At 37.6% G+C, this 20,516-nt stretch overlaps 1 protein-coding gene and 1 long non-coding RNA gene across 2 annotated transcripts; one reads left to right on the forward strand and one right to left on the reverse strand.

Annotated features, from left to right (window-relative positions):
* LOC109947044 lies at positions 1,412–2,122 on the forward strand. Its single transcript, XR_002270054.1, has 2 exons — positions 1,412–1,500; positions 1,592–2,122. It is a non-coding gene; the product is annotated as an uncharacterized LOC109947044 (long non-coding RNA).
* LOC18779579 (transcription factor DIVARICATA) lies at positions 4,631–7,364 on the reverse strand. The gene is made up of 2 exons (XM_007211920.2): positions 6,421–7,364; positions 4,631–5,229 (listed from the first exon to the last, which is right to left on the reverse strand). The coding sequence occupies exons 1-2, from the start codon at positions 6,783–6,785 to the stop codon at positions 4,902–4,904; spliced, it is 693 nt and encodes a 230-aa protein (XP_007211982.1). The 5' UTR covers positions 6,786–7,364; the 3' UTR covers positions 4,631–4,901.

The raw sequence follows: 20,516 nt of genomic DNA on the forward strand, positions 1-20,516 counted from the left end.
AAAACTCAACAATGACTCATCCCATCATATTATCATGTTACCCAAATTTTGGGCTCGATCAGTCAAAGAAATTGGACACTTCAAGTTCATACGAAGTTCGTATCGTAAATGTAGTGGTCGGTGCATTGCATAGGTTTAGTGATTGGTTTCACTCAAAACTAACCCAATGACTCATCCCACCATATTATGAAGTTGCCCAAATTTTGGACTCGATCCGAACTCAAATGACCAAAGAAATTGGACACTTCAAGTTCGTACGAAGTTCGTACTGTAAATAAAGTGGTTGCAGGATTGCATTTCCAAGCTATCATCAATTATCAATATGCATAAACATTTAAAATCAACTCAACCCAAATCCGCGCAATAAAACATAAATATATCATCCTTGGAAAGTAAAAGCGATAGAATAATAATTTGTAAATATTTAATAAAACTATATTAAAACAAACAACCATATCACAAACGCCTCCTAACCAATTGGTCCTAATCGGGCAGACTAGGCCCACCATCTAGGTCAGCTAGGCCCGCGGGGCCATTACCTCTAACCTCCGATCCGAAAGTTCCTATACGTCCACAACAGTCCACCAGTTAGGTCCCAAAAGTTTCACCCAGATCCGACGGTTAGATCGACATCAAGCACTCGATGATCGATAAACTAGACCTAGAATCATTGATCTAGAAGATCAGAATGTCTAATTCTACATCTATAAGTTCCCATACAACCCCACCTGTACGGGGAAAAACATAACTTAAAACGGAATCGATCTAACAGTTCGAACCTATCGAACCCGGATATTGCATAATAGGCGCAATATCTGTTTGATAGTGAAATGGTGACCAAATTGAAATCTGAGCATACGGTCGTGCTCGGGATGACGTGGGGAATATTTCAGAACAAAATGGGCTGCCACAATAGAGTCCACGCGCCGCCACTCCCCGCCGGCAACAGGTGGCTTGAGAGATTTTTTCGGCGACGGAAAATCTTCGAATCATCGGCCAATACCTATACCCACAGTTTGAGCACAACTAGGGGAACGTTTTTAATTCTTGGTGATCAGTTCACAATTGTATATCATTTTGTACCCTTCTAGCTTATGATTTGGTTATGTTATTGAGTCAAACGTGTGCTTTTAATCCCTTTTCTGTTTATCATTCAGTTCATTGGGCCTTAGGTAGCAATGGTGTCTTTGGATAAGAAAAGATGCAAAATGGTGCAAAAACGAGCAGACTGGGTTAGCAACTCATTTCGGCCTTAACATCTTTCTCCGAACTTGGATTGGCCCAAATAATATGTAGTTGGAAAGATGAGAGTCTGAACTTCAAGATGGACTACTCAAATGCATCAGATTATGAAGTTGAGCCTAATTCGTGAGCCCATATACACACCAGGCTCAAGATTGCAGTTTTCCAGTTGTTGAGCCTTGGATACTTTCTTTGAGCCATGTGACTCACCACAGCTTTCCTTGACTTTAGACCTGACATGTTGAGCAATTAAGGGAGGTCTGTCAGCTACTCAAGTGCAGAGGAGAGCCATGTGACTCACCACAGCTTTCCTTGACTTTAGACCTGACATGTTGAGCAATTAAGGGAGGTGTGTCAGCTACTCAAGTGCAAAGGAGCCTTGACTTTAGACCAGACATGTTGAGCAATTTAGGGAGCAATTTAGGGAGGTGTTTCAGCTACTCAAAGGCAAAGGATTCACTCAATTGACCAATAATTCACTCCAGCCATCCTATATCACTCCATTCAGCCCAAAATCAGAGGGGGGAACAACTCCAACAAGCCTTCCTTCCATTTCCTACGAATTTGTTCTTTCTCTGCCATCACCAACCACCCAAACTCATCCCAAATCACCTCTTTAGTTGCCATACTCTAGACATGAGAAAGTTCTTGGAGTAGCATTAGACGTGGAGAAGCACCTGTAGAAGCCTTGGAAACCACAAGCAACTTCAGAATTGGGTTTCTCTACTCTTATTGCATTCAATATGTTTTCTCATTTTTGCTTAAGTTTCATTTCCATTATGAGTAGCTAAATTCATAACTAGGGCTATGATGTAACCTAACATGAATATTCTGGGTTTATAAGTTGAAGTTTTGAGTTTCAAGTTTGATTCATGATTCATATTCCTATTCTTTATGCTTATCAGTTAATATGCTTGTTTGGATGATTGATCACCATTAGAACTTGTATATTAGCTACCTTGGTTTGAATCAAGAGTAGACACCATGCTTTGATTTGAATTGAACTATGAATAAGAAAAGTATGTATGGACATTCGACAACAGGGATTAGATACATGCTTGGTTGTTTAAATTGTTCTTCTATGCTTAATGGGTTCCTAATGCTTAATTTAGATTAGACAACAAATGATCAAGTTAGGGAATTAGGAGCACAGGGTTAGGACCAGACACCATGGCCTAATCATACTTTAGCTAGAATCAATCTTTGAATTCGAATGAGACTTGTCACTTGACTCCTTATAACCCAGAATTGAATTGTTATGATGAATCGAATGCCCTAGTCTCCCAATCTGTTTTCCAGCCTACAAAAGTACTCTTTGTTACATTTGTTCACTTTGCTTTTGTTTGAAATTTCGTTTTGCCTCATTTGTTCAACAATTACAATCACTCTTGCTTTAAATTCTATTTTAGACTTAACCTCCTACTTTCTTGAATTTGGTAATCTAAGTACATAACTAATTTTAACTTCTCAGTCCTCGTGGGTACGACCTCGTACTTGTCTTGCTATACTACTAATTGGCCCGTACAATTGCGAGTTAACATTTTAACAACACTTGGACCTCGGCGAAAAAGTAGCCAGAGTGGCCTAAAACACAGCCAAAACTGCCAGCCATTTTGGTGTTTAGATCAACTCTCAAATCTCAAAAACAACCCAAACCATGTACACAATCAGCAAGAGCACAAGGAGAAGATCGAAATCCATACCTAGATTGATGTCAACGGTCGCCGAAGTTGTCAAACAAGGCGACAGAAAATCTCCGACCCTCTCGGCCTTTTCAAGCTCATGCTGTCACTTGGAGGGCTAGGATGGCTACACTATGGCCCTGACGAAATCGCCAGCCTTGGTCGATCATTTTTCGACCGGTCTTGCCTAGAGCCGTGACTGCGCCAGCAATGCTGCCCAGGCATTGTGCATAGAGAGAGAGAGAGTGAGAGAGAGAGAGAGAGAGAGAGAGAGAGAGAGAGAGAATTCTTCGCGTGGGCTAGCATTTATCCTACTTTAAAATCCAACTTCACAATATTTACAATTGTGCCACTGACAATTTCATTGACCAAAATGTCTTCGTTTCAACTCTGATTTGGGCCTACCACGTGTTTACGAACTCATGAGCTCGAGCACTACACAATCGAACCAAGAAAATGTCCAAAACTAGCCTCGAACAAAAAGTCAACTCTAAACCACAAAGGAACCCTGAGGTTAAAGTCGTCCTTTCACTTTAGAATTTGAAAATTAAATTAAATTTTGGGATGGGATGTTACACTTATCTTTAGTTTACATGTCTTCTCGTCTTAAGATTCTGTACAAAAATAAAGGAAGCAAGTGCTTAAGGGCCCGTCTGGTAATGTTTTCGGAGAATGTCTTTCAAGAATATTTTCAGAGAATGAAAATGAGAAAACGAATTTGCATTTTCAGGATTCGAAAATGCATCTGGTAGATTAATTGGAAAACAGTTTCAAAAAATACAAATAATGAAAACGTGTCAGATTGTATAATTTGAGAATAATAATATAATATGCGAGTTATTTTTTAAGTGTATTTTTACTAATTCTTTTATTTATTTTAATTCTGATACTTTTTAAAGGCCAAAATTATTATAAACAATTTTAAAAAATGTATAATTTAACGAATAAAAAATTCAGATTTTTTTTTTTAATCTCCTTTCTTTTTTCTTTTTCTCCTTATCTTCTTCCTTTCCTTCCCGATCCCTGGCCCGTTTCTTTCTTTCTCTTCTCTCCTTTCTCTTTTCTTCTTACTTCCCTCTTTTTCACTCTCTTCATGCCGCAGCACCCACTCCTCCTTCCTCCGAACCTCGATTCTCTCTGCTAAATATCCCTCTCTCCCCCACCTCTCTCGTTCTCTCTCTCCAAACGCCCATCTCATCTCTCTGCAATTTGGTATGTATATTGTTGGGTTTGATAGGCAGATTGGTTGGGTTTGATGGTGGTGGTTCAATTTGATATGTATATTGTTGATGGTGGCATTTGATTTTCGATTTGGTACAGCTGGTGGTGCTCTGGTTTCGACTGGGTGGCGGTGCTCTGTTTGTTGAATCCATTCTCTTAAAATGAAAACATCAAAAAGATGTTTTCAGAATTATAACTAAAAGGTTGAATACAGATTCAGAAAACGTTTTCTGCGTTCTCTCAACCTCACCACCTAACGCAAATCTCAGGTGTTTTCTGAGAATGAAAACAGAAAACGAGTTCCAAAAACACCACCGAACAGGCCCTAAGAATCTGCTAATATCTACCTCTCAGTATGAAGACAACTAGAAAGTCAAAGCAAATTGGAGTTCAAATATCTAGTAAAAAGGAGCTGCCATAACAGAGACGTTTGGATATCACTAAGGAGGTTGATAGTGCTAATAAAAACCTTTCAACACAGAGAATAAGCCACTGGGCAAAAGAGGTTCTATTGCTGTTGAATGAATAAATAGTAATTTCCTACACGATCCCATCTATTCTCCATTAATTCATACTTTTCTTCACAAAAGACTTTGAAACAGAACCTAAACTTTCAAACTCACTTCACAATGCTCTCCTAATCGCCTACCATCTAAAAGAGAACAAAAAACATGTAGAACTTTACAAATTGGACTGGTCATAGCAGGTCACTTCCTCTATATACAAGAGTATTCAGCAAGAGATTTTAATGCATCTTTACATCGGATAACCAAAATCTTGATACCCCATTGAACCCCCTTGATCAGGCAAATGACCCTGCGGCTGTTGCAATGGAGGCTGTTGAGCTGGAACACCAGGCGGAGGAATCCAATTTCGATCAGCAGGGACAGCTACCGAGTTACTTTCTACAGTGGTTATGTCGTGAATGCTTGATCTTTTCCTTTCCTTTTTCACTGAGCTTTGGCGAAGAAAATACTTCTGGGCATGGCTAGCCACTTGGGTTGGTGTTCTTGTCACAACCACATTCCTCGAAATGCTCCTCCAGTCGCCCTTACCAAACTTTTTTAGTCCAATTAGAAATAACCTGTTAGAATACAAAAAGAAAATCAGGTGCTGAAACATTAGAACTGGCAAGTAGAAATGTAATTTTGGATCAGTATCTCCCAACATAACTGCATCATCTATAAATCTGTAGTAGTAACACAACATATTTCTCATTCCGGGAAAGTAAAATATGCAGAAATTATAAGTACATAATTGCACCATCAACACCCAAAACAAATATAAGATTATCATGAGAATAAAACCACAGATTTAAGGATTGTCAGTATCGATGACCTATCAATGAAAAATGATTCAATTATGTAAACCTTACAGATTACTGAATAAGTTAACACTCAAAGGCCAGAAGAACATCATATTGAAACTCTTTTGTGTCTCTAAAGTCAACATGGTAACTTTACAATCATTTATTTTTCCATAATTCTCTGGTTCACAAGGATTATTTAAAAAACAACAAAGTGACTTCAACAGTTTACAAGCATATAGCTTGTATGAAGCACGAAATTCAGTTACTTAAAATCCCCAAATGAAGAGTTCCATTGCCATCTGGTCTTCTATATGTCCTCTTGAAATGATTTTAGACTGGATACAGAACAGCAGTTGCATCCTCATTCCAATTTTAGCAACAAAATCACATTCTAAATAGGGAATTGCCAGCTCAATCATATGTGATTAATGAACTCTACCTTCTGTTCAGTTTGGCAAAAACTTTTTCAAGAACCCAAAAAACTCAAATTTTGAAACAGCAATGTAGAAAATCTACCGCAATACTACTTTGAATATTAAAACAATAAAGATTTGAGACATTTGAAATAAACCCACTGCTACAAGTCTCATAGACATTTTTTTAGGCTATTCCTATTTGACTTAGAAATTTTAATTACAATAAACAAAAGAAGCAGAAGAGTTCCTGCCTCAAATTTTCAACTCCCAAACGAAGGCCAAAAGAGGTGTGGACTATGAAAATCAGAAACAAAGAAATACAAATCATTCAAAGAATTTGTACACTTTGGAGAAGCAAAAAACAATAAATCCAGCAAAACCCAAATTAGGTACGATAAAGTACCTAATTAAATGACCATGAAAACCAAAATATTGTCTTTCTTTGGTTGAATTGTTCGATTAAAGGAACGATAAAGTAAAACCCAAATGCTAAATTTCTTCCTAGAATTAAAAATAAAAAATTAAACGAAGGTAGAAATTCAGAAATTACTTGTGTTCTTGTTCAGTCCAAGGAGTCCCCTTCTTCCTCTCGGGCTCGCCATGCTTATTGAGCTTGGACCCGAAAGAGATCTGACTAGCCGTATCCCAACCGACCACCGAGTCATCAGCATAACTCGGCAACTCGACTCGGCCCGAGTCAATCTCCAACACATCGTGAACCAAAGTTTCGTAGTGCTCCAGAACCTCCTCGGGAGTCTTGCCCGGAACTTCCCCGGCGATCCTCTCCCACCGATCGGGCAAGTCCTCAGAGAACCTGACCAGCGCCTGCTCAAAGAGCTTGTCCTCGAACCGAGTCCACGGAGCCGACGCCGACTGAGCCATACTCGACCAACACGGCGCCGTTTCTTGGAACATTTGTGGTTTTTGGGTTTTCTTTTTTTCTTTTTAAATTTCTATTTGTTCCGTTTTGGTTTTGGTTTTGGTTTAGGACGAAGACCGATGAGACGGGGTTTCTTGGAGATTTCGCATGTAGGGGTTTGGTGGGAGATTTGGAGAGGTTGTGTTTTTATAGAGAGAGAGAGAGAGAGAGAGAGAGAGAGAGAGAGAGGTTTTGGATTGTGAAGGCCGCGATATTTTTTATAATTTTTGGGTGCTGAGAGAGAGAGAGAGTCTAAAGACCAACTCAGACTTCGAAATCAACACGTTTTTTCCCTTATTGGTGTTTTACTATTTGTTTCATGTCGTTTCGAGCTGTACTAGTGCCAAATGTATGCGGCTATTTTCTGCTTCTTTTCCTTCTTTTTTTTCTTTTCTTTTTTTAAAAGGAATTTACGTTAATAGAAAATTGCTTCTGAGGTCGTTAATGGAAATTCCTTTGGTCAATAGGGTATAGGACAATGAAAAAGAGTATTGATTTCATATAAATAATTTCATGTTCAAATCACATGACACCTTTAATCAGGAATGAATCTATGTTATAGCCCACATGGAATTTTTTCAACTTTTAAAAAATGTGAGGTAGTATTTACACACAACCAAAAAAAAAATTAAAAATTAACTAATAATATCGATAATAAATAAAAATTAATTATGTTTAATTCTTTAAAGCCTTGAAGGGTGCAACTTAAATAGTTTTATTTTGTATTTGTGTTGCATGTTTATTTATTATTTTCCTTTTTTACTAGCTTATATCTTATGTATTAGATTCAGTTTGAAGGGTATATGGTTCATTATCTCCTCCTTCACGAGGTGTATCATTTTTTATTATCAATAAAATTCGCTCGTGTCGTCGAGTTTCTTTTTAAAATCCTTTAGTAGTGTGTTTGTGAGAAACCACTCCTCTTTTATTTTAGACTATGGCTTATATTAAAAGAAAATAGAAATTCCTTTGGAAATCCAAGCTAAAGATTTTTTTTTCATCCATAGTCCACATGTATGTATTTAGGTCCCTAAATAAATACTTTTTTGAATCCTTAAAGATTGTAAATATTTTTTTTGCTTAAAATCATAAATCTTTATTGATAAAAGAGAATCATATTTATAGTAAGGGTGATTTTATTTGAACCCCACAATCGGCTCTCTTGACCACAAAATAATTTTAAACATGAATAACCTATTTTACCCTTATATATAATTACCGTTAAGAACAAAAGCATTCAAAATAAAAACTTAAATTTGCTCACTACACTCCACGTACATTCTTGCAATCATAATCAGATTATTTGTCAAACCATCATGTTCCTACAATCCCAACAAGTTTGTACGCTTATATTTGTGAAAACGTACCTAGTATTTATTCATGAAGGGTGAGACTGAAGTTAGGGAGGCTTCGAATGAGGTATGAGTGAATTTTTTTTGCATTTTTCGAGTGTTGAGTTGCATGGTAATCGCTAGTTACGTTCGGCAGGCCAGTACCAAATGCGATAGGAAAATTCAGTGGCCTTCTACTGAAACATTGAACCTATTTAGTTGTACGTGATCGACCGTTAACTTAGGATACAATGGAGTTCCTGGGAATGGGTTCGGTATCGTATGACTGAGTTGTACCAAGCGTGTGTGGATGAGTTTAAACAACTTTCGGGAGTAAAGAATGTAGCTACTACAGATACAGTGATCATAATGACTAAATAAAATGTACCCACTGCGGATACGTTGGCCCTTAATACTGAAGAGATTATAAATTTATGACACTTGAGATACTTATTATTTTTGTATAGTCAAAAGTTGATATTGAAGATGTATCTTTCCCCTTAAAATAAAGCCCATTTTCTTATGCTTTCCTACTGTTATAAAGCCCATTTGCTACTTTTTTTATAAAAAAAAAAAAAAAAAAAAAAAAGACATTAGACCATAAATACTGAATAAATCCTTATTGATTTGGTGGAACGGCATCGACAAACAATACCAAAATTCGGTACAAAGTTACTGAAACTGAATGCATCATTATAATTTGGTGGAACACCGACAAAAAATTCTCAAAACACCCAAAGTACCATGAGTTCTAATACAAACATGCAAAAATTTCTCAAAACAACTAAAGTACCATGAATTCTAATACAACCATGCGAACAATTTAGTTATTCGTGACAACGTTGGCATGTCATGGTAGAGATGGCTCAGTAGGTTCGGCATCTACCTCAACATTAGTATCAAGAGTACCAGCTACATTTTGAACCTCTGTAGTATCCTCGGAGTAGTCTGGGGGACCATGCTAGGGTTGTTCCTCTTGAGAAGCTAACCTCGCCACTCTATGTCTCCTGGTTGAGGCTTTGGGACGCTCTCTATAAGGTCAAGATGATGCAGCCTCAGTAGTACCTCTACTAGTCCTCTTCATATATGAAAAACAATATTAAGTACAAACTCAGTAATGAATTCGGTAGACTACTTTGGAAAAAAAAAACGATTTCGGTGGTAACCCATCGAAAGTTACGACTATTTTCATAAGACTAGGCTCAAACCCATATATACATTTTGAACAAAATCACAACCATGAATACATCTATATCCTCTATAACATATCCAATTTCTAAAATATATCACTCATAAACATAACATTATAAAAGGCTTACATGCGTTCTTCATGACCTTGGATTGGTGGCTTCGTTCTTCATGACCTTAGAGTTCAAAGCTTGGCGTTTCAAAGGTGATGTGAAGCATAAGATGCCGCCTTTCGATGTAGTATCGTTTGCCATAAGGTTTAGGGATATACACGAGTTTGTAGATCTGCGGGGGTTAATTGATGAGGTGTGAAAAAAAAGTGTGTGATGTTTTTAGGTTAGTGAGGGTAATTTAGGAAGAAATAATAGGTGTATAGAGTAATTTTAAATTTCACTAAAATGTTATGGGGTGTAAAGAGTATGTGGGGTCAAAAGAGAAGATTGTGGGGTTCAAATAAAATCATCCTTATAGTAAACCAGAGAAAAAAATATGTTTTATATTCTTTTTTTATAGTTAATTTCAATTTAGTACCTTGAACTCTTATTAGTAAGGTATCTTTGTCCATACACTCTCAATTTTAACTATTACATACCCTAAATTTTCAATTTTTATGCAATTTGGTTTTGTCGTTAGTCTTACTATTAGATTTCCGTTAATTGCAGACGTGGCATATGTGGGACCCACCTTTTAAAACTAAAATGGCTTAAAATATTATATAATTAAAAATAATTAAAAACAAAAGGTAATAATAAAACCTTATCCCCATCCCAACCCCTTCCAACCTCTACCCAATAAACCCCAACCATAGGACCCCCACGCCACCATATGCTACTTGTGGGAGCATATATTTTCGTTTCCAATCAGGGCACGCCACGTGGAAAAGAAGATTATCTCTTTAATTAATTAATTAAATCAGTTTATCTGGCTAATTAATTAATTGGGATAAATATCTTAATTAATATGATATTATCTTTATTTAAAGAGATAATATCATTAATTAAGATATTATCACAATAAAGAGAAGATAATATCATTTAAATCAGATATTATCTTCTTAAGAGATAATGTCTATTTAATTCAGATATTATCAGGCCCAACTCGATTCCTACGAAACCCTAGCCCCGAGGCTCCTATAAATAGACGACCTCATTCATCATTCAAGGTACATCTAAACCGACATCAAAACCGACATCTAAACCTACTCCTTATACCAGAGAAAAATACCCGAAGCTCTCTCTCCCTCTCCACTCTCCATATTTTCTCCCCACGGCTCCGGCCACCACACACGGCTCCGGCCACCCGGTTTACACCCTACATAAAACTCCGTACCCTTTGCTTAGCTATTGTTTTCCTACAAACACTCGAACTAACTTAGGCATCGGAGGGCCTTTGGCCAACACCCCCCGGGTGTGGTCTATTTACTCCAGTCTTTTTTACAGGAATCGAGGAAGAGAGAGAAGGAAGATCGAAGGTTGAAGGATCTAGAAGCGAATATTCTCCCGTGAGATTATTTGCACAAACACTACTCCTCTACAATTGGAAGAGAAAGAAAATCCACCACCCAGCAACCACATGAACCAAGAGCTGGGATTGTCCCAAAAAAGGAGACACGAAATAGAAACTGAATTCGAAATTTTTTTTCTACGTTCCCAGGAAAATCGAATCAGCAAAAACGCATGCCAAAGAAACCATTCCCCATCCCCACCCTTTCACTCAGATTCCGAAGCCATCAAAACCCTTACAATGGGGGGTAACGAACTGAACCTCTCATTGCTTATTTGAACCACGTCATCGAAAGCGACTACGAATAGGGCTTGGGGAAAAGAGGCGGCACGAATTTGGTTGGGTTATAGAAGGCCTCACCTTTTTGGGGATGAATCTAGGCAGTGGGAGTGGGAAAGAGAGTTGAGTAGAGGTAGGTTGGCTGGTTGTTAGTGGCGGGTTGGGCGGCGAGGCTGGGACTTGGTTGCGGAAGGAGACTTTTTTTTTTTCATGTTGGTTTTTTTTTTTTGGTTAGGGTTTAAGGTTGTCGAGGTCCATAACCTTGCTTGACCTCATCCTCGAGGTCCTACCATGGCGTCTTCTGTCTTCGTGGTTGGGTGGTGCTGGGTGGTGTGGCTGAGGCTGTGGGGTGGGGCTAGGAATTGGGGGTCGGGGAAGGGGTAACTGATGGCGTTTTATTCTAACTTTATAAATCTTTTCCTTATGTAATTATTTTGTAGTTTTTTATTGATACTTTAAGCCATTTAAGTTTTAAAGATGGGTCCCACATATGCCATACCCACAATTAATAGAAATTGTAACGGTAAGATTAACACCGTAACTAAATTACAAAAAATTGAAAAGCTTAGGGTGTGTAATTATTAAAATTGAGAATGCAGAGACAAACATGTCTTATAGATACGTATTATATTTTAATTTAATCTAAACTATTGGAGTCAAAAAATATAAATAGAATTTTTGTCAAGGTGTTCAACTAAAATATTAACATTGGGGCTTTTGACTAATTTCCATTCATATTTAAATGAATTGTTTATATTGGTATTTAAATTGAATCTGCAGCCTTGGAGCATGGTTACTTTAGGTAATATGTTTAGATTAGGGTTAATTTCAGTTTGGTACCCTGAATTTTCACCCTTAAGTCATGTTTGTCCTTAAAAATTCAATTTTAACAATAAAGTACCCTATGTTTGTAAATTTATTGCAATGTGGTTCTGCCTTTAGAGTGGTTGTTAAAGAATCAGTTCAGTGATGATGTGGAAAATGTGGGACTCCCTTCCTTAAAACTAAATTGATTAAAATATGAATAATTTATTTATTTTTTTGGAAAAAAATAAAGAAAACAAACCACCCTCGATTTCTCTCTCTCACTACGCACAAAGAACCCAAATTCACATATGGGTTAGGGGTCATCGCTCTCACTCCTCGTCTCGTACACAAAAGACAACGCTGCTCCCTATCGACCTCCTAAAATAGGGAGACTTCTAGGAGCTCCTAAAATAGGGAGACTTCTAGGAGCTCCTAAATATAAGGAGAGAGAAAGGACTCCTAGTGGCTCCCTATAATTTAATTCGCATATTTTTGTAAAACCCCGACCCATTTTCACCTTTGAAACTCCAAGCTTGGTCGAGATTTTGGACTTAAACCGAGCCAAAACCTTTGTTTCATCACCGGCGGTGTTTGTGCAATTTCCGGCGACTCCGGCGGTCAAAATCATTGAAACTAGGTACTCTTGCTTCGTGCATTCCAAAGGAAGAGCTCTCTCGTGATTGAGCTGCGTGGACTTGTTGTGAGTCGATATTGTTTTAAATGAGCATTATTTTTTCAATATGGAATTGCATGCATAAATGAGATTTGATTTAGAACTTGGGTTATTTGGTTTATTGGGATTTGATATATGTTTTGACTACGATTTTATCCGAGTGTGACATGGGTTTTCTAGAGATTATTATTGATATTATGGTTATTATTAAAGTATATGGATTGGGTGATATTGGGTTTGATTATGAATATTTTATGGATTGTCTTGCATAGTTATATAATTTTGATTATTTTGATTATAGAGTTTATGAAATTATAATATTGTTTATTTTATGGATTATAGTGCTTATGGAATTATTGGAGTTTATTTTGATATTTGGGGTTTATGAATATTTTGGGTTATGGAATTTATGCTTTTGAGAGTTTGATATTTATATTACGTATAAATATTGGGTATTGAGTTATGGAAGCTATTATTGTCCGGATGTCTATGTATATGAGATTGGGTACATTGGAATATTATGTATATGGGATATGGGTATGGTATATGAGTTGGGATGTGGAATATACCATATTGGAGTGCTATTAGCACCACCCTATGTACTTCCCCAGCATTTGGATACTTGGATATGTCGAAACTTGGGCACCCTTGGTGAGGTGTTTCGTAGGCCCTTGGCTGGGCAGTCTGTGCCCGTATGACTTAATTTAGCTGCACGAGTATTGAGGATTTTGCTGTGCGTGTCTGAGAGCTGAGTCCCTCGGTTGGACGACTCGTTCCCTAGCCACATGGTTATTGAGGATTCTTCCATGTGGTCTAGTCAAGTTAAGTTTGGGTATTACCATGCTATATCGGGATTATGGGATATCTTGGTTTTAAAGTTGATTTTGTTATATACATATGTATATGGGTATTTGTGGGTACATTTGTGGACTTGTTTCTAGGTTGAGTTTTCTGAGCATGTGGATTGAGATTGCTCTAAATTTTAGCCAAATTTTAGCTAAAATGACTAGGAAGCTATTATAGCAAACTACTTAAAAAATATTTTCTCCATCAATGTTCTCTATTTTAGCTAATCTATAATATTTTATTTTTTCTCTCTCATCCTCTCTAAATCACAAGTTCATTAAAAAAATCAAAAAGTAGGTGAGAGAGGGTTGTGGGCCTAGGGAGAGAGAAGACGAAAAAATGGATAACCGTTAATTTCTCTCTCCTTTTCTATAAATGTAGAGAGCCACCAAACTTAAATAGGGAATTCTCCAAAATAAAGAGCTAGATAGCAAGTCAATTGGAGATGTGTTTTACCCTAATTCTAGCCAAAATGGCTGAGGATCAGAGTATAACAACTATGCTGGAGATGCTATAGGAGAATCTCTAAATTTTAGCCAAAATGGCTAGAAAGCTATTATAGCAAACTACTTAAAAAATATTTTTTCCAACAATGTTCTCTATTTTAGCTAATCTCTAATATTTTATTATTTCTCTCTCCTCCTATCTAAATTTAAGGTTCATTAAAAGATCAAAAAGTAAGAGGTGAGATAGGGTTGTGGGCCTCGGGAAAGAGGAGGAAGAAATGGAGAGAACCCTCAATTTATCTCTCTTCCTCTCTAATTGTAGAGAGCCACCAAACTCAAATAGGGAGTTTTCCAAAATAGAGAGCCAAATATCAAGTTTGCTAGAGTTGCGTTTTGCCCTCATTTTAGCCAAAATGGCTAAGGATCATAGTATAACAATTGTGTTGGAGATGCTCTAAAATAGTTTTTGTGTGTTTTTAGCTAAATTTTAACTAAAAAATAAGGAGCATAATTACAAATGTTCTTAGGTGTCTTGAGAGCTAGCTGGGTAGGTGGGTGTTGTTTGGGTTGTGGTATATGGTGGTTGCTAGGTGGCTGGTGCTATTTGGGTGGTGGCTTCTTGGGTGGGGCTTGGGAAAGAAGGAAGTGATGATGGGTGTTCCAAGTTTTTAATGTTTTTCTTTTAAAATATTTTAAATATTTTTTAAAGTTGTTAGCATTCACATTGAATTAACTCTTTAGATAAATTTAGTTTCTTGTTCTTTATAAGTTAGTTTCTAGTTTCTAGATAAATTTAGTTTTTAGTTCCTTATAAGTTATTTTACAAAAAGATAAATTTGTCTTTAAAAATTTGAAAATAAGGTTAGTGGGAAAATAAGACAAATGTGGAAATAGCAATACTCAATTTTAATTAAAGTTTCAAGTTATAATAATTTATATTTAAAAGTCCACGTAGGCATGACATAGAAACATGACCTTATGACATGTGTGTATGTATAAAAACATCGGAAATAACCTTTTTACCGAAAGTTCCTTTTGATACGAAGGCCCACCACACTTTTTTTTCCATCCTTTACATGGTTCTTATTATTGACCTTATCCGTTTCTTTGAAAGCAGCACAAGACTACCAATAGTGTTAACATTTGGCTTGCATGTCGACATAAACAGTTGGCGAGGAGAGAGAGAGAGAGAGAGAGCGCGCTTTCCAAGTGGTCAACAGTAGAACCCAATTCTCACCCGTCTCTAGAAATTATGAAGTCTTGTTGAGCAAAGCCAAAAAGTCGGGCCTTTTCAACACCCAGTCAAACATAAAGCATAAGACATAAACTTGAAACTGAAACAAAATAAAGGTATTTACCAAAAAAAGAAACTGTTTGTACCAAAAATTCTATTTTTGCCTAAAATGGAAGATAATGTTCCATGAACATTAAAATGGCTAGACATGCATTGCTGCAGTCAGTTGGAGTGGGCCCAAACTTCAACTTACAGCTCTCAAATCAAGTTTCATCCTTCATGAAAGTTGTTCATTTCTATAACATATCTAAATTTGGATTATTTGGATAAATGTGGAATTCTCACCATATCAAACATCATAATCATATCAGCAACAACAAAAGCTAAAAATAGTGGCAATTCGGGCCTAATTATGGACCAATTCGGGCCAATTTTCAATCTTCAAATGAACATTCGTTCTTCATGAAAGTTGTTTATTAGGATGTCTACTATGACATATCCGAATTTGGCATCATTTGCACAAGTATGGAATCTTCAGGGCATTAATCATGATTTCTATTTGTGACAGCAGTCTGTAACGACTAGTCAAATGCAACCATGCTAAATCAGATTTTCTATTGCTCAAATGGAATTAAGTTCTTCCTGAACGTTGTTCCTACTTATGTGGGGAACAACATATCCGAAAGTGGCAGCAATTAGATCAATCTAGCATTCCCAGTTTATTATGCATGCAAGGCATGTTTGGAGAAGAAATTTAGTAGCTGCTAATCAAGTTTCACTTCATCAATGGAGGGACTTCATCACAGGTGAGTTGATTGAAAGAAGAATAAAATAAGGGTTGTATTCAATTATTATTCTAGAGCATTTAAAAAGATTTTGTTTAAGTGCCACCTTTCATAGAACTTGATGGAAATTTAGAATTTGTATAGAACTTGATAGACTTTCAGAAGACTTCTATATAATTTTTTAATAAACTTTCTTAATATTTGTATGGCTTTTATTCTAGACTTCAAATTCAGAAATAGATAGAAGGAAAAAAAAAGGGAAAGATGAGCTGCCTGCCAGAGGAAAAAAAACTCAAATGTTTCATGTGTGAGACTTTTTTTGCCATCCTTGCCAAAGAAGTGCTCAAGTAGGCCTCCGTCTTCTACAGAAACTTTGAGCCTGTGGCCATCCTTGTTTTGTTTGCTTTGAGATCTCATCAAAGCCATGACTTTATTAAACTCCTCCCTATCAATGTCTCTATTAATAATACACATAACAAATTATAAATATAAAAAAAAATAGATGGAAAGTATACAAAGTAAAATTATTTTATATAGTAGCATTGTTGTCAATGTATCTAATGGTGATCCAATTTCAAGAGATGTTCTGATACTTGATTTGTACCAACATGAAATAAAAAGCCAAATTCATAACATCTTTTCCTTCAACAACATGAAATAAAATTATGTTTAACGAAAATCCTAATAACAAGCATAAACTCTAACCCCAAACTATACCCTAATAACAAGAAAAACACGATGAAGAAAAATCATGGAAAAAAAAACCCAACGAGGTATTGATTGAAGAAAAAATAGGGATCATACCTTCACAGATGGAGGAAGGAAGCTATTCATCTTCTGTTGTAGAGAGAAAAGCTAGGGCGAGAGAAAAATGTCTGATGAAATACTTGAGGGAAGGTTGGATTTATTATGGCCTTTGTTATTTATAGCTCTCCCCTTAAAACCTACGAAAATTTATCACTTAATGAAATCCTTCCAAATATATGACCTTTTGAATACACCTAGATTTGATTCAACTTTTTTATAATCCTAATTGAATACACTCATATTTGAATGAACTTTTTAAAAGTTCATACAAGTCGGAATTGTATACACCCAGACTTGTAAAACCTCTTTTAAAGTTTGTTTAAATCCAAATTGAATACACCAAGATTTTTAAAATCTTTTTAAATGCTTTATAATCCTAATTGAATACTCCCACCTAATGATTGGTGGATGGAAACTGTAGACAAAGAAATTTTGGCGCAATAAATTCCATTGGATAAAAAAATAATTAGGGTTCGGTGGATTGAATTGTGGACCTCATAATTCGCACATGTGGCGTATGACTCATCAAAATCAGATTAGTTGTCAAAAGTGACACGTGTCGACATCCGACGGAGTACATCAATCGGTTCAAAGTGAAGACAAAATTAAGGGAAAGAATCTTCTGTGATTGACTTTGATTTAAATCAAATATTAATCAAGTCAATCAATTGAAGATAATCTGGTTAAATTGCCAAATTATTGGAATTGATTTAAATCAAATCAAAATCCCACAAAACAAGATTTTAAGGAGGGGAAGTTATTTAGGTCAAGCATCTTGTAAGAGCATATAAATAGGAGGCCTCAAGACAAAAGAAGGGGGCTTAGACAGACCAAGCACTCAGAAGAAACAGAAAACTCTTTGCATTCTTCACCCTACTTTGGAAGAGCCACCAAGCACAACAAATACGTGCCAGTTCCTCCACCCTAGAAAAATCGCAAACACCAAACAAGCTTCGTGCTACTTGTTTGATCAAGATCAAGTCTCTATGACCCTTGTATCAAACACAAATTTTCTTTGAACACTTTGGAGATCGAATCAGAGGATTCAATACAGAGATTGTAACCCTAAATTTCATTAATACAAATATTATTTTGTACACGTGTTCTTGTCTCATTTGTCGCAGAAAATTCATGTTTACAAATTTGGCATGCCCAGTGGGACTTTTCTGCCTCTCATCTCTTTCTCCAGTTCCAAAATCAATCAACACACAAAAAACGATGGCTTCCAAGAAGATTCAAACCGTTCTCGCGACGAGAGGCAAAAGTGTGAGTGCCTCCTTCTCAAGCGAAGACTTTGCTGGGGTCGTTACCCGGAGCAAGGCCAAGGCGATATCCACAACTCAACATGTCACTTCCATACCAACTCAAGCCAAAGCGAAAGATGTGAACCGAAGGAGTGAACCGATTATCAATTTGGCCTCCTTGGGGCCAAAGAAGAATACCTCCCAGGCGGATGAGAAAAACTCTCGGAACAAAGAAAGGAGTTTTTCTGGCTCAAAGAATTCAAGAGAACGTTCACTCTCACTTGTTTCAGATGCTGACTCAAGCACATTCTCATACCATGGATCCCCGCCTGACGACCAACAGAAAAAGATTGCCTCAGCGTCTATAGGTGAGTCTTATTCTATGGTCATGCAGGTCATGGTGATGGGAGCAATGTCTATTGAAGAACAGCTGGCCCATATGAGCGAAGCGGCCACGAAACTGACGAAGATGGTCGAAGAGAAGGATGCGCAGATTGCTTCTCTCATCAACAAGTGGGAAGTGCATCAGGATAAGGAGCCTGGTCAAGACGCACACAAGAAAAGACCAAATCATGAGGCTGAATCCAACGAGAAAATATTGGGTCATGAAACAGAGTCCGATGAGAAGTTGCAGGGAAAAGTTGACCCCTCCTGGGTTCTTTGTCGGTCCAACAACTTCAGGACATGATCGTGAACACCATCAGGGTTCAATACGGAGCACCTTCCCGAGACACGCTCATATATTCCAAGCCATACACCAGGAGGATAGAAAACCTGCGGATGCCGACGGGATACCAACCTCCAAAATTCCAACAATTCGACGGAAAGGGCAACCCAAAACAACGCATTGCACACTTCATCGAAACATGCAATAATGCTGGGACAGAGGGTGACCACCTGGTGAAACAATTTGTTCGTTCCTTGAAAGGAAATGCATTTGATTGATATATAGACTTGGAGTCTGAGTCCCTCAACAGTTGGGATCAAATGGAGCGAGAATTCTTGAACAGGTTCTATAGCACTCGTCGCACCGTGAGTATGATGGAACTCACAAATACGAAGCAATGGAAAGATGAACCTGTCGTTGATTACATCAATCGGTGGCTCTCATTAAGTTTGGATTGCAAATATAGGCTTTTGGAGTTATCGGCGGTTGAGATGTGCATTCAAGGGATGCATTGGGGGTTACTCTACATTTTACAAGGGATTAAACCCCGCACGTTTGAGGAGCTAGCCACTCATGTCCATGATATGGAGTTGAGTATAGCTAGCCACGGAGGAAAGCATGAGCCCGTCATGGAGTATAAGAAGGAGAAAGTCTTTGGACAAAAGACAGATATGCCTATCAAGAAGCCTACTAAGGAAGTAATGACAATCAACACTATCCTCGTCAAAATCTCCACCCGAGATAAGAAGAGAGAAGCCAAAAGGATGGAGCCATCCCGAGAGGTGGATAGACGTCAACATACTTTGAAGGAGTTGGAGGAAAAAATGTACCCTTTCCCTGACTCTGATGTCACAGGTATGCTCGAGGACTTGTTTGAAAAAAAGGTGATCGAATTGCCAGAATGTAAGCGGCCTGAGGAGATGAACCGGGTTAACGACCCTAAGTTTTGCAAATATCACCGAATTGTTAGCCATCTGGTAAAAAAAAGCTTCGTGTTGAATGAGCTAATTATGAACTTAGCTAGGCAAGGAAGGATTGAGTTGGACATTGATGAAATCGCAGATGCGAATGTTCCCACAATTGTTTTTGGATCCTTTGATCCGGTGCCATTGCCCGCATTGTCGAAAAGATCGGAGTTTCAATCAACAAGGTGCATACGCTAGTTGACTGATCTGTGTACAAAAGAAGTGGTGGGCGAACCGAACAATCGAGGTGGTAATGACTTCGTTGGTGACTCGTCTTTCGATGACAATGAAGGATGGACGCTCGTTACTCGGTGGAAGTCTCGTGCGAAGCGCATTCCTCAACGACAAAATGCTCAATCAAAGAAGGAGCGGCGAAAGAGAAGCTCACACCAATGCTCTAAAAGCAAAACTAGAATAATGGTGAGGAGAGACTCTGACCAAGAAAGTGGACCACTAACCCAAGGACCACGAATTCTAATTATGTTAGGAGAATACTTTCCCAAGGTGTTCTTCGTAAGAGAGCCAACGAAGACAGTTCATATGACAACTTGTTATCAAGTAGATGACAAAGATGCCTCAGAAGGGAAATCTGAGACTCATGAAGAGCCAACGGTCTCAGCACAAGCAAAGGAATCACCATCGCACTTCAATATTGAGGAAGCGATGCAACTTCCTGAAGAAATACATATAGCATTGGTCAAGGCGTTGATGGATCTCAATATTCATCCGAATAAAACAAGAAGGGCTGAAAGATTGGAGCATGAGTTTTAAGATCATAAAATTTGTTGCGCGACATGTGCTTCCATCACATTCACCTACGAAGATCTCTTGTTAGGGTCCAAACCACATAACCGTCTGCTTTTTGTCTCAGGGTATATGCAAGAACAGAAACTTAGTCGAATGCTCGTGGATGGAGGTTCAGCAGTAAACATCATGCCTAAGTCCACAATGA

This window comes from Prunus persica, chromosome G2, assembly GCF_000346465.2.
Source record: "Prunus persica cultivar Lovell chromosome G2, Prunus_persica_NCBIv2, whole genome shotgun sequence".
In the NCBI taxonomy this organism is placed as follows: domain Eukaryota; kingdom Viridiplantae; phylum Streptophyta; class Magnoliopsida; order Rosales; family Rosaceae; genus Prunus; species Prunus persica.